The following is a 14,020-nucleotide window of genomic DNA, read 5'->3' as shown; positions in this document are numbered from 1 at the left end:
ATAATTTTTGAATTCCCTGAGTTTCATCAGAGCTTAAAAGACCTTTGAAGATTATGTTACCCTGGGCTGACACCTTGTGGTAAAATCGACTCTTGCAGCTTCTATTTCTAAGGATGGAAGAAAAATCATTAAAAGGAGGGTTAGAGAAACTGCTAGTGAGTGGGATAAGCCACACAACCACAGGGAAAAGGGTCCAGTTCTGAGCACCCAGCTTGTCCTTCAGTGTCCCCGTAGCTGGCTAGAATCTTTATAATAAAGTTGATACACCAGAAGTTTAAATAATATAGCCCAATCCTTGAGATATATTTAATCCTATACAGCAATGAAAATAATTTTCCTTCACTATAAAATGGTTTTCAAGACTAAGATGGAGGCAGGCTGGGTGATCAATATTATCTCTAAACGGCTATTTGTTGTCTAGGAGAGATTCGAAAATGTGTGAATTCCAATAGGAGTGGGAGAGAGGATCTTAAAAGAGTTGCAGGAGAGGAAACCATAATCTGAATGTATTGTATTAAAAACATTTTCAATAAAAAACGTAGAAAAAGAAAGAAAACTATGTCTGCATTCTACTTTCAATTTTAAGTTATAAATAAAGCTAAATTCAAAACTAAAAGATGGCAGATGAAATTTCCAGACCACATGAAAAATATCCTGGCAACATCTACCATCACTTTCCCTTGCTAGTCTTGAACTGAAATACTCACCACCACAGTCCTGTGTCCTCTGCTGCAGGCTCCATCCCCTGGGTTTGTATGGAGCTTACTCTAAACACTGTTTTGATGGTACTTCAACATGATTTATTTACCACCTTTAGGAGAGTTCTCAATTCTGCAGTTCATCTGATAAACCCAATCTGCATTGTCATGCAGGAAGTGGGACATGAGAGATCAACTCCAACCCTAACAATAAGATATCCAGAGGCACGATCAGGAAGCCACTCTAATGCCCTACATGGAGGCCTCAAAGTTTAAACACTGAGCATGCCTACCCCAGGAATGTGACCCTACAGGTCTCAAGAATCTTTTCTCTTTGGTTGGGTGTGATCCAGTGCAGATAATACACCACTCAAGGAAGGACAAAAGTCCAGGCAGTGGTTTGACAGATGGCTTATCCACTTGAGAATTTGTTTCTCAGAGAACCTAAAGAGCAATGATTAACAATCCTCTGTCACTTCAGTTCCAGGTGGAATCCACTGACCTCTTCTGGCCTGGCCTCTGGGGACTTGCAAGGATGTAGTGCAAAAACCTACAGCAGGAAAAACACCCATACATATAAAAGAAATAACTCAAAAACAGCAACAATGCCTCCAAATTTTCTTTATAAAAAACAAATTTTTATAAAAAGCATCAAATACATTGTCCAGACCAAGAGCAAAAAAGAATAAGAAACCATCATTATCATTAGAACAACAATAAAAAAAAACAAAGGACAAAAAAAAATCCAACCTGGAAAAAAAATAACCAACATCTCCAAAAGGGTCTTGAAATTCATTATCTCTGTTGGGAATTCATAAGTGATGCTATATTTCAAGAAAACAAGAGGCATACAGCTCCATGATTACTGATTTCTTTTATACTCCTTTATTGAATATTTTTATTTCTTGGGATGTATTAGAGAAATACACTTGTGTTTCTAATTTATTCAACTTAATCATCCACATGGTAGTACATTTTTAAATAGCTAAATTTATAACAACAAAGATACAGTATGGATACATTTTTCATCATGAAGTTGAGATCCACAGACTTTGACACACTATCCATATCAAAAGCACAATTTTCTGTGTAGCTGTGACTGGCTGGGAACTAATAATGAAGCCTAAGCCACATGCTACTTGAAGATGTCCATTCCTACCTGATACTTGCAGTGTTATAGGACAGTGAAACACATGTGAATACAGAAGGTCTCATGAGGAAAAAATTGGTGATTACGTTTTTATCCACGAAAATACATTAAATTTATTGAATACCAACTTTAAGTGGGGGAGTCAATATATATTGTATATAAAATTAGTAAAACAACAAATTAATAACATAACAAATAATAAAAAACAACAAAATTTCAAAAAAAAACCCAAAGAAACCATATACTCAAAGCAATCAAAATTCTAACCAAATCCAAAACATTATAATTAAACTAAGAAGCACTCTTTAGCAGCAGATTTTACAGCACAGACCTACAGCCTGTTACTGGCCTTGGACATATTGTCCAAAGTCTGCCAACGATGGTAATAATCACTTCAACATGTGTTCTCCTTGTGAAGAGTGTGTCTGAGGGAAATCTTGACCTGGTCTGCCTGTTTGAGCTTCAGGAGGATTATTTCAGACCTAGGGGAGGAAGAGACAAAGGCCTGTTGAGGACCTGCCATGTCAGCTATCCAGCAAACACCAGCTTTATTGAGCAGGACAATCCAGTATGACCTTTCAGCCTAAGATGATTCCCTGTATCCCCAAAGGAGAAGAGCCACAGAGCACCTGGGCCTGGGATTTTTCTCAGATTTAAAAAATGGCTTGAAAGTGAACAGTGAACTACACACTGTGCTGGAGTTAAAATAAAACACCACATTTCTCCAATGGTCCATATATATTATACTGAAAAATAACTGTGTAGCAATGTCTGAATCAAACACAATACAGAGGCCTTCTGGGAACCTATCCACCACTGAAGTGAAGGGTCTTATTATATCTGGAGTACAGGAACCTGCCTGGTTCAGGTTCCTGAACCCCTGCATCTGTGACTCCCCAGAGAAACCATCTCACAGGAAATCCATGCTCACTGAAGAGATACTATAATCAGCAAGAGTGTGCTGCCTGCAAATCTTCCCAAGGGAAAACCTTGAACTTTAAAACAAATATTCATGAAGGACAAAGGATACCCCTGCTATATTTATAGTTGCTGTGGTATTATTTGTGGGGTGACTTAAGGGACAATAGGCTTAGGTCCAGAGAGCTCAGAAGGGAAGAAAGAGTACACAATCGACACAAACTCTGTGGATCACAAGAATGATCATGGACAGGATTTCTTTTAAACTAGATCAGAACAATATTCTGAGCTGCTCCTAGGTGACTGAGGCAGAGAATCATGTGGAAGGCCTGAGACCCAAAAATACAGTTATACAGGTATAGGAAATCTTCTTGGCTCCTGCTATCCCATCCTAGTACCTCATATCTCAGAGACAGCAAAATGATCCTGCATTGTTTGAGCCCAGCAATGGACACACACACACACATACACACACACACACACACTCACACTAACACATACATAAACACACACACAATCACACCCAAAGACAGACACACACATTCCTGAACACACACAAGCACATGTTCATACATACAGTTGCAGGGACATTTTGACTTTCCCTGTTCATGTTAATATAAGAGGTCATCCAGGACACTATAAAGCCATAAGAAATAAACCCTTGAATTGAAAAATCCTGTAGAGAGATCTCAGCAATTAGGAGCACTGATTTGTCTTTTGGAAGTCCTCAGTTCAATTCCCCAAAACCGCAAGGTAGCCTACAAACCATCTTAGTAAAATCAGATGCCCTCTTCTGGTGTGTCTGATGAGAGAGACAGTGTACTCACAAACATAATCTGAGTAAAGTAAAAAAAGAAAAAAAAAAACCTTGAATGGGACGAGAACATAGTAGGCATAGCCTATAGACAGCTCAATAAAATAAATGCTTTTTCCTAATAAACAAAGGATGGAAATATAGAGTTTTGGCCTGGAATGCAAGCCTGCTTAGGAAGTTCCTAAGGCTATGCACAGTCGGCTAGGTTCCCAGCAAAGACACATGGGATCAGGGTGGACAAGCCTGTTCCTGCATCTTGATCACTGTTTCCCAGGGACTCTAAAGTTAGCAGCATCTTCCAATAGGCCCTCCATTTTCCACAGCCTGTGTGGCTTTGTAACCATAGCTATGAGCCTGGACAACTAGGAAATCTCTGTAACTAGGATGCAAAGTGAGACTTTTCTTCACATAAGGAGATTCTGTCTGGGATATTTTGTGGAAAATAAGTCTGACTAGTTCAAGACCAAATGGTGGTTTGTATGATCACCCTAGGCAATAGTCCATAGAAGGGCTGGACTACAGTATACTTGTTCACTCCTTGACTGAAGAACATCTGGATAGTTTCTACTTCAGGGCAGCTCTGTGAAGTACCACTACAGCCATGATTTGCAATAATTTCCTCTGTGGACACCTACTTCTTGTTCTCGAGTGGCTGGGCCAATTGGGACTACAGAAACTATACAGTTTCTGAAGAGTTGGACATGGCTTCTCACAGGGCTGCCCCATTTTATATCATCAGCCATGTCTGAAGTTCCTCTTTTCTTCCAGCCCTCCTTGAGGATGATTTTAACTCAAACCAAATCACTTTTGATTTCCCACTACCAATGACTGACAATCTGACTTTACACCACTATTTGTCTCCTTTTGTTCTATTGAGATAGGTGTAGCAGCAGGTCATCCTGCTGCTCTGTTTCATGTTTCCTTGATGCAAAGTGAACTGACACTGACACTGTGGTGAGCCCCACACTCCCATCTTAGAACAAGAGGCTGGTGTTCAGGTCCATAAGTTTCCTTTGAATAGGACCACCTTAGGGCCACCTTTTGTCTCATGTGTGCAGCCAGCTGTTGCTGGGCACCCCTTTGTGCCCCATATCCTGCTGTGGTTACAGGAGTTACATGTCTGCTTTGTGGTTGTTCCTCACATGGGTAGGCCTCCAAACCCCGATCTAGGAAATTATAATGAAGGAAGGACTGGGAAGTAGAAACTGAAGTCACATGGTAAGATTTCAGAAGGGTGGGCTAGGCTAAATGTGAAATTATTGACTTTTAAGTGTTGGCAACATGGGTTCTGTTTGTTTGATAAAGGGTTGATTAACTCAACTGTGGGTTATGTGGAGCCTTGGTGTCTTGGGTAAGACCCATCCTGGCAAACAAACGCCCTCCTCCTTTCCCTGCTGATTTGAGCTGAATGACAAGAAAGCTCATAAGATGGCATAGTTGGCCAAGTTGTGTATCTGACACACGGAGCAGACAGCATTAGCTTCTTCTAAGTTAAGAAATTGTTTTCTTACAACAGCAACAAGAAAACTCAAAACAATGAAACATATAACCATGTTCTTCCTCTCTGTGAGTTATGAAAGCTTGTAGCAGTTACTTGAGACAAAGCAATTCGAGGAGCTCTGCCTGGGAGGTGACAGAAGATTCAAAGATGCTGGTCAGACAGCTTAACCAAAACAGAAAGACTGATCAAAACCACATGTAATTAACTGGCCTCTCAACAGGCACATCTATATACATATTGTCACAGACATGCATATGACTCCCCCCTCCCCACACACACATACCAGAAATCATAAGTGAGCAGGAAACAGTAAGGAGACCAAAATGCAGGAGGAACCACGGGATGTAGACTGTGAATATCTGATGTTTCATGTGAGACACAGGACTCTGTAATCCATCCCGTGGGGACTAAATAAAACTTAGTAACTTCTGCAGACTAGGTTGAGAGAGTTTGAGAAATCTTTTTCTTGAAGCCTCACATCTCTCACCCCAACCCTCAGCCTGAGAGATGTCTTTCAAACATCCCTGTTCATCCAGTCAGCTCGTGAATACAAACAACAGGAAAGAACTCTAGCAACAATGACAGAAACCAGGACTGATGGATGAGCTATCTGTCAGGCTCTGTCAGTATGAACCAAGGTCTAGGCTCAGTTAGGAGACATGTTGCAATGCAGGGTTGAGGAAGAGAAAAGACACAAGACCTCTCCCCCCACCTTTTTTTCTTAAATAATTTTTGTTAGATATTTTATTACATTTCAGACGTTATCCCCATTCCTCATCTTCCCCACCCAGAAACTCCCTATCCCATCCCCCTCCTCCTCCTTCAATGAGGATGTACCACCACTGACCCCCCCATACACCTACATGCCCTTGAATTCCCCCCTACACTGGGGCATCTAGCCTTCATGGGACCAAGGACCTCCTCTCCCACCTACGTCTGAAAAGGCCATCATCCCCTACATATGCAGCTGGAGCCATGGGTCCAAAGCAAACTAGCTACAGGCCCTGACTTCATCACTCAATGTTCTGTGCTACTGCAAAGGAGGCAGCCACATAGAACCCCTCTAGTACAATGGCATGTAGGTGTGTAATGTGTGTTCACCCCATCTGTCTTAATGAACTTCTGCTTGTAGTTGATCAGGAGGGTGTGCTTGCCAATCATCCAGTTTTTGAGAGAGCCTAACTCCACAGAAAGTCTTGTAAATGATCACAGAACAACTGGATAAGAATTAGGAGAGTGCCTGGACAAGGTGGAGGATGGTTATCTGGGCTTGACATTGTTTATGGTTAGACATGAGGGCAACCTGCTCCTAAGCATCCTCCATGCATCTTACCTGTTGGATATGCTTGGAAAATTTGTCATAGATCTTCATGCTGGCCTCCACACATAGCCTCCTTGTTTCCTTAGAACACACTTCCAGTGTAATCTGCTCCTTAAGCAGCTGCCTGTTTTCATTCCAGAGCATTTTTACTTCACTCTTCATATGAAGAGATTCTGTCAGGAGGTGACAGTTCCTGATGCTGAACCACAAAGAAGAAATGGTGATTATTCCCAGGCACCATCCATCTTCCTCCCACTTCTCCAAGTACCATCCCTTCTCATCATGGGCCCTGATCCCCAGACAGCCCCAGACTACAGACCAGAGTAGCCATGGGACCTCACATATAGGAAGGTCAAATCCAGAAGAAAGCAACATTCCAGAAGACTCAAGGTACTTCTGAAATCCCTGAAACCAACAGGGACTCATGTATCTCCCAGAAGAGGACATGGGACCCATGATTGCATATATGTCTTTGGTATTAGAGAACCACCTCTAGGTAGAGACAAGGCAAAGCTTCTCTAGAAGAGAGAAGACCCAACAGATACACATCATTCTATGTGTCTCATGCAAACCAGATCTGTAAATGTGTTTTCAGTGCCCCAGAGACTCAAGGTTGATTGATGTCTCCATCAAGGTGCACACCTTTTCTATTTAGAGGATAGTGACTTGGGAAGGACAATGATTGGAGGGGCTCACAGACTCATCACACTTGATCAAAATGATTTCAAGAGATCACAATCCTAGAGCCTTTCTTTGAGGGAGGAAGCTTCCTGTTGAGAGGCAAACAGCATAGAACCAGAGTCCTCACTTTGTTTTAAAGAAAATGATGGGCAGACACATTCTGTGCCTAGTGCTGGGGAAACAACAGTGTTAGTCACTCACCTGTAAAGTTGATTTTTTTAGTCAACTCCTGGCACTTATACAAGGCCTCACTGATCTGCTGCAGAATGTTTTTGAGATCGCGAGTCACCTGGTCATGTTGCATCTCCAGCATGATCGTCTTAAAGTTGAATCTGTGGAAGTGTGTGGCCCAAGGAGCAAATAATCCGTGAACTAAGGATTCAAGGATTACATCAATTCAAGTTGAATTGTGAACTACCCCAGCCCATATATGCCACAACCTAATGCCTTTGTACTGGGTCCTCTTGGTGCTTATTAAACTTGTTACACTTGATCTGGGCACAGTAGACCTAGGGAACTAAAAAATGGGAGCTGACCTGCTTTGGCTCCATGAGTGGTCTTGAAGGAATAGATTAGGTCTCCAAGAACTTTCCAGGAGCCTATGCCACAGTCCTGAGTCCAAATTAATCCTGTGATGACACTTTTTCACCTTGTAGACAAAATTTTCTCAATCCTTGGTTCTATCACTACATAAATTCCACACTTCAGTATTTACAGGGAAAAGGTTTTACTGCCTATATCCGGATTTTCTAATGCCCATCAGAGGTGTGCACAGAGATCATGTGCTGTGATGCTACAAGTGACCCTCCATGGCCTCATCACTATCATTACCTAAAAAGTCAGTCAGGTAAAGTCTCCAGCCCCATCATATACACAGAATCCCTGGATCTTAAGTGGAATACACACACACAGACATACATAAACACACATACAGACACACACACACACATACACACACACAGACACACATACACTATCACAATGTCAACTACATACAGTGATGTGACATTATCTCAGTGTAAACTGAAAAGAATTTGAAAAAAACAGTGATGACTTGTGAGAAATCCACTCACCCTGAGGGCAGCATATAGAACCAGGTCCTCCCAGTTGTTAACAGGACTAAATGGACCCAAAGCAGCTCCAGAAAATTACAAAAATGATTCACCATAGACACACAGCAGCTAGCATCTCCCACAAAGCAATACCAGTCCAGGCATCTTAAAATGCATGATAAGAGCTCACACACTAATACTGCTATTTCCTGAATGAGTCATGCCACAGGCTATAGTTTTCTTTTGAAGGAATCAAAAGAGCTTGTGATCCCATCTCCCTCCTGTCTGAACTTCAAGTTCTGTGTTGAATATCCAATAGCAAAATACATTTTGACATGAGGACAGCCTGGAGTTGTAGCCTCCTGTGATATGTTGAAAACTAGGGTCAACAGAGAGGGCCCAAGATAGTCAACTGAGAACTGGGCATAATGATTACCTGTTGTTCCAATCTTTGACATTATAATGTGCCAGGATTCCCCGGAGTTCATCTCTCTCATTACTCATTCTTTCGAGGTCCCTTTTGAGCTTCTCCAACCTCTTCATTCTCTGCTCCTGCTCACTGATGGTGTAGGCTTGGGAGGACTGTTTCCCAACAGACCCTTCAGGTAGAGAAACACAAGGAAACTTGTAGGGAAAATATGACAGGGAAAGGAGAAACCATACCTACTCCCACAGAGAAGCCTGAGGAAGAGGGAATTCTAGAGACACAGTGAATTCCTGAAAGAGCAGGAAAGCTATCTTCAAGCTAGACTCCTCACCTATGTCCCTGCTCCCAACCACCATCACTAAACATATGGCTCAGTCCCTACTGCAGTCCCACTAACCCTGAAGTGCTTAAGCTTTCCCAGTCAAGAAGAAATTGAGGGTATTGTCAGTTTATATCTGAAGATGTAGTCTGTATTGCTTAGCACAAAAAAGATTGACCATAAACACCAGCACGAAACATCTTCCACAAGCCAACACCTATCCTTGCTTCTTAAATGCATGATGAGATACCACACACTACTACACTTATTCCAGACTGTAATTCAGCCCACATCATGTGTGTTCCAGACCAAAGTCTCTGAGACCTTGATACTTGACAAGGGGATTATCCCTCTCTGTTCTTGGCATCACATATTCATGTAACCTACAGGAATCTATTGAGGATGAAATGCTTCAGCACTCTATCCTGAGAGCAAGGCTTTGTTATTCTCACAGAACTTTCTTCTGGCATCCTTTGCCACTCAGCAGGAAATTCAGATCTCTCAGTAAAGCAACTGAAGGCTTGTCAATTCCTGGATCCCTGCCAAAGTAATCATCAGAAATTCTGAACTCTGGGTCTGCCATTGAGAAATGTTGAGACTCCAGATACTAAGCCCTTCTCCTGTAAGGACCTGCTCAAGCGCCCCTCCTCCAGGAAGCTTCCCCATGCACTGCCCAGGACTCACTGTGTCTTCCCCAGGGCCATCTCCTTCTTCCTGCTTTACAGAATGCCTTCTGCCTAGGTCTGGTCTCTTGTTGTATTGTACTGTCCCTATGAAACAGCCTGAACAGCATGGACAACATGACTGCTTGTGAACCCAAAGGCTCTGAAGGAATACCCCACAGGCAGTTGTTGTCTCCACAACACTGGTGACATCACAGAAGATTCTCGGGTTCTCCTGGATACAAGAGATTGTCCAGGGAAGTGACTACTGATGATGTCACTGGAAACTGCCATGGCCTACCTGCTGACCAGCTTGCCCCACATTGACCAGTTTCTGAGGTGCCCTTTCCTGGAGTCTCTCTTTCGACTCAGGGGATACTCCTTGACAACTTTTCCTTCAAAGCTAGAGATTTCTCTCTGCTTCATTACAAGGCAAGCACTTTGGACGGGAGAGTTGGTTCCGGCCTTGGCATGGGCAGCTCATCTTTGTTAGTACCTTAAGGTCTAGGGTTTTTGCTTGAGGGAGATTCTTCTCCATGATAAATCTACCCTTAGGTTCCATTCATGTCCACTTCCCCAGGGTGTCCTGTTTCCTGTTTCACGTGAAAACTCACAGTGTTGAAATGCTCCAAAGTGCAAAACTGGAGTCTCTTCATGGAAACACAAGTGGACCTCACATGAGGGTTTGCACAGAAATGTCAGGCATAGTAAATATATTCTAATTGTACATTTCTATAGTAGCTTCTCAGTATATAGTCCTTGCTGACTTGGAACTTGCTATGGATAGCAGACCTCCAACTCAGAGATCCACTTGTCTCTGCCTTGCAAGTGCTGGAATTAAAAGCGTGTACCACCATATCTGACAGTAAGTCATAATATGTATATTAAATTATCTTCAGGCTAAGCATATTTATATAAAGTGTAAGCAAAGCCTGTATGAGCTTCCTGTTTAAACTTTTATCTTATCTGCAAGGTCTCTTATTTTGATTATATAAATTATTACATTTGTATGTTACATATTAAAATCCACAGATTTTAAAAAGCCCTACCACACAAAATATTTGTGGTTCTAAGTGCTGATTTGGAATGTTAGATACACAAATCTGTTTTGATTGTCCCATGTAACAGCCATCCTCTGGTTATAGAAACAAGCAACTGACACAAGCCTGGCCATCAAGAGTTAACTCATGTGATCACATTGAGTTGCTTAGGGATGGCAGCCAAATCTAGTTGATAAGTTACAGTCCTCTTCTGATATCATCTCCAGTGGAAGAGAATAAAGTGATACCATTAACATGTTTGCTAAGTTAAAACAACTGAGAAACCAAAGTACCAGTTAAATGAAACATGCCTTCTTTCACCAGACATTAGCTAAACCTATCATTGAACTTCTACAGGAGAGAAGGTTTCATCAGTCTGCACAACAAACCCAGCAGGAAACATCATAGTGCAGAGATGTCAAGAATTCCCAGAGTTGAACCAACACGCACCAGCCTCCTTCCAAGTTAAACAGTGAATTCTGCTTTGCTGGAATAGGATGGCTGGCTTGCTGTTGCTACTAAATGTTGACACAGCCCCACAGACTCGTGTGTATGGCCAGGAGTTTAGATTCTAAGAAACCCAATGACTGGAATACATAGTGGCTTTCACCACATGCCTCATGAGTGTTTCAAATGTATTTTTGCTTTGTCACAATTAAGTATTGGAAGATGGGAAGCTGTTCACAGAAGTGCTGTTTCTTAAAGCGTTACTTCCCCATGTGCTTAATGTTAATATTAAATACATTGCCTTGATTTAATATCGAGATGTGGATGCATGCCCCACCCCAAGGGAACAGCATAACCAAATTTGAAGTGGACTTAAATTCCACCACTACAAATGCCTGTTAGTTGCTTTCACCAGAGTGCCTTCTTTAAAAGTATTGACTATTTTGGAGAAACCCTGAATCCTACCCAGATCCTGAAAGAGTAGGACCTGTGTTTCAAGTACATAAATGAAAGAAAATCCACAATTTAGGAGACCAGCCCAAATGGCACAATGAGGTACCAGTCATTCATCCATCTAGGCAAACGTTTGGAAACTGCCAAGTTGGCAAACTTTAGTGGTGGAACCCAGTTTGACTGCAAAGTTGACCAGCACCCTATGCTCTAGCACCAGGACCAAGAGACCTGCTCCCTGAGGGGCTTGCCTAGAGCCGGGAGGGGTTGAAGGGGCGATCAGACCTGGGCTGCCTGGAGTACCACTGCCCGATTGCCCACTCCTGAGACCTGCCTCATCCCTCCTCAGCCCGGAGCAGATTCCCAAGGCCTGCGGATGAGAGGACCAAGTTGCCTGCAAAGGAGACCCGGGACTCACCTCCTTGACCATGGGATCTGATGGCGAGGTGCTCGCTGACCATACTACCAGTGATGTCAGCTTCCACTGACAGAGGATCTGTTTTTTTTCCTCTAAAATACACCAGACTTGTGTCTTTGCTCTTTGTATAAGGGCTTTTAAATTTTTGAAAAGATCAACACCCCTGAAGAGGGCCAGATGCAAAATTGCTAATCCTGCCCTTTCCTCCATAGACCAACTGTCTCAAAGTCCTGATGACCTCTTATTAATTTGCACCAAATCTGTATTTCTTGGTATTAGAGAATACTGCTCTAATGAGGGAGAAGGTAATATTGTGCCTTACAGCAATGCCTGAGCATTAGAATGACCACTAGAGTTTTGTTGAAGACACCTATGCCTCAGTCACATTCTTGGAGTTTTGAGTCAATGAATGTAGAATATAGGGGTGAGCCTTTAGTATAAAGACTCCTGCAGAGGTCAGCATGCATAACCAGGGTTGGCAATAAGTGAAGATCAAGGGCAAGACACTTTGTCTTTTGCTAGCTGGCATAAAAGTGATCTAACGGGAGATGACCCCATTGCAGGTTTTATTCTAGACTACCTTCCTTTGATTATTGACACAAAATAAGAGGAAACCTTCAACAAATCTCAGTAGGACTTCCGACTTTAAGGAGATGACAGGACAATTGCTGTGCAGCATTGGAGAAAATCATGATGACACTGAGCAGCAGATGTGGCTGCTGGGAAAGAAAATAGCATGGCAAGCAGATCAGGAATGCTTTGTACAGCCTTGGGGTTCAGCCAGGACCAAAGCCTGTCACTAATCACTGAATGCCTTATACATTTCTAACTTCTGGTTGTACTTACAGATCAATATACTCTCAAGAACAGAAGGTCATGGTGGGTTTGTGGTGCCCTAATCTTTTTGAGATAAAGTATTTTTGTAAAATTGTGTGGGTGTGTGTTTGTGTTTGTGTTTGCCTCAGATTTGAGGGAAGCAAGGAGGGGCCTGGTAGCACAGTCACTACCCAGAGTAAAGGCAGTAGGTAGAGCAAAGATACAGGCAACATCTACCATCCCTCTCCCTGCTAGCCTTGAACTGAAATATTTACCATCACAGACTTGTATCCTCTGCTGCAGGTTCCATCCTCCTGGGCTTGTCTGAAGCTTAATCTAAACACTCTTTTGATTGTACTTCAACATGATTTATTTACCACCTCCACCTTTAGGAGAGTTTTCAATTCTGCAATTCATCTAATAAAGCCTAATCTGCATTGTCATGCAGGATGAGACAGGAGAGATCTGCTCCAACCCTGACAAAAAGAGATCCTGAGGCATGATCAGGAACCCACTCTAATGCCCTACATGCAGGCCTCAGAGTTTAAACACTGAGCATGCCTACCCCAAGTATGTGACCCTAGAGGTCTCAAGAATCTTCTGTCTTTGGTTGGGTGTGATCAAGTGCAGCTGATACACCACACAAGGAAGGACAAAAGTCCAGGCATGTGCTGGATAGATGGCTTATCCATTTGAGACTTTGTTTCTTAGAAGATCTAAAGAGTGGCATTTAGAATCCTCCATCTCCCGTGCTGGAGAGATAGCTCAGCAGGTAAGAGCACTGACTGTTCTTCCAGAGGACCCAGGTTCAATTCCCAGCATCCACATGCCAACTTACAACCATCTATAACTACATGATCTGGCACTTTCACAGACATACATGCCGGCAAAACACTAATGCACATAAGATAAAAATTAAAAAAAATCCTCCATCACTTCTGCTCCAGGTGTAATCCATTGACCTCTTCTGGCCTCGAGAGAATTGTATGCATGTAGTGTACAGACATACAGCAATAAAAACACCCATACACATAAATGAAATAATGCAAAAACAGAAACAACGCCCTAACCAAATTAAAAAAATATCATCAAATACATGGATGTTGAACATTTCTTTATTCATCATCTGGTATTCCTCAGTTGAGAATTCTTTCTTTAACTCTGTATCCCAATTACTAATGTGCTTATTTGATTCTCAATTCCATCTTCTTGAGTTCATTGTATATATTGTATTATTAGCCCTCTTTCAAATGCAGAGTTAGTAAAGATGTTTTCCCAATCTGTTGGTTGCAATTTTTTTCCTATT

General features: G+C 42.2%; 1 protein-coding gene across 1 annotated transcript; it reads right to left on the bottom strand.

Moving 5' to 3' along the window:
- Window positions 1–6,414: 6,414 nt before the first annotated feature.
- Window positions 6,415–11,941, bottom strand: LOC143441111 (uncharacterized). Its single transcript, XM_076928202.1, has 4 exons — window positions 11,899–11,941; window positions 8,572–8,734; window positions 7,285–7,415; window positions 6,415–6,601 (listed from the first exon to the last, which is right to left on the bottom strand). Exons 1-4 carry the CDS (start codon window positions 11,939–11,941, stop codon window positions 6,579–6,581), a joined length of 360 nt encoding a protein of 119 aa, XP_076784317.1. The 3' UTR covers window positions 6,415–6,578.
- Between the last annotated feature and the right edge of the window lie 2,079 nt (window positions 11,942–14,020).

The sequence above is a fragment of the Arvicanthis niloticus genome, chromosome 2 (genome assembly GCF_011762505.2).
Source record: "Arvicanthis niloticus isolate mArvNil1 chromosome 2, mArvNil1.pat.X, whole genome shotgun sequence".
NCBI classification, from domain to species: Eukaryota; Metazoa; Chordata; class Mammalia; order Rodentia; family Muridae; genus Arvicanthis; species Arvicanthis niloticus.
The sequence above is the reverse complement of the archived record's forward strand: the minus strand, read 5'-3'. Positions and strand labels throughout refer to the sequence as shown.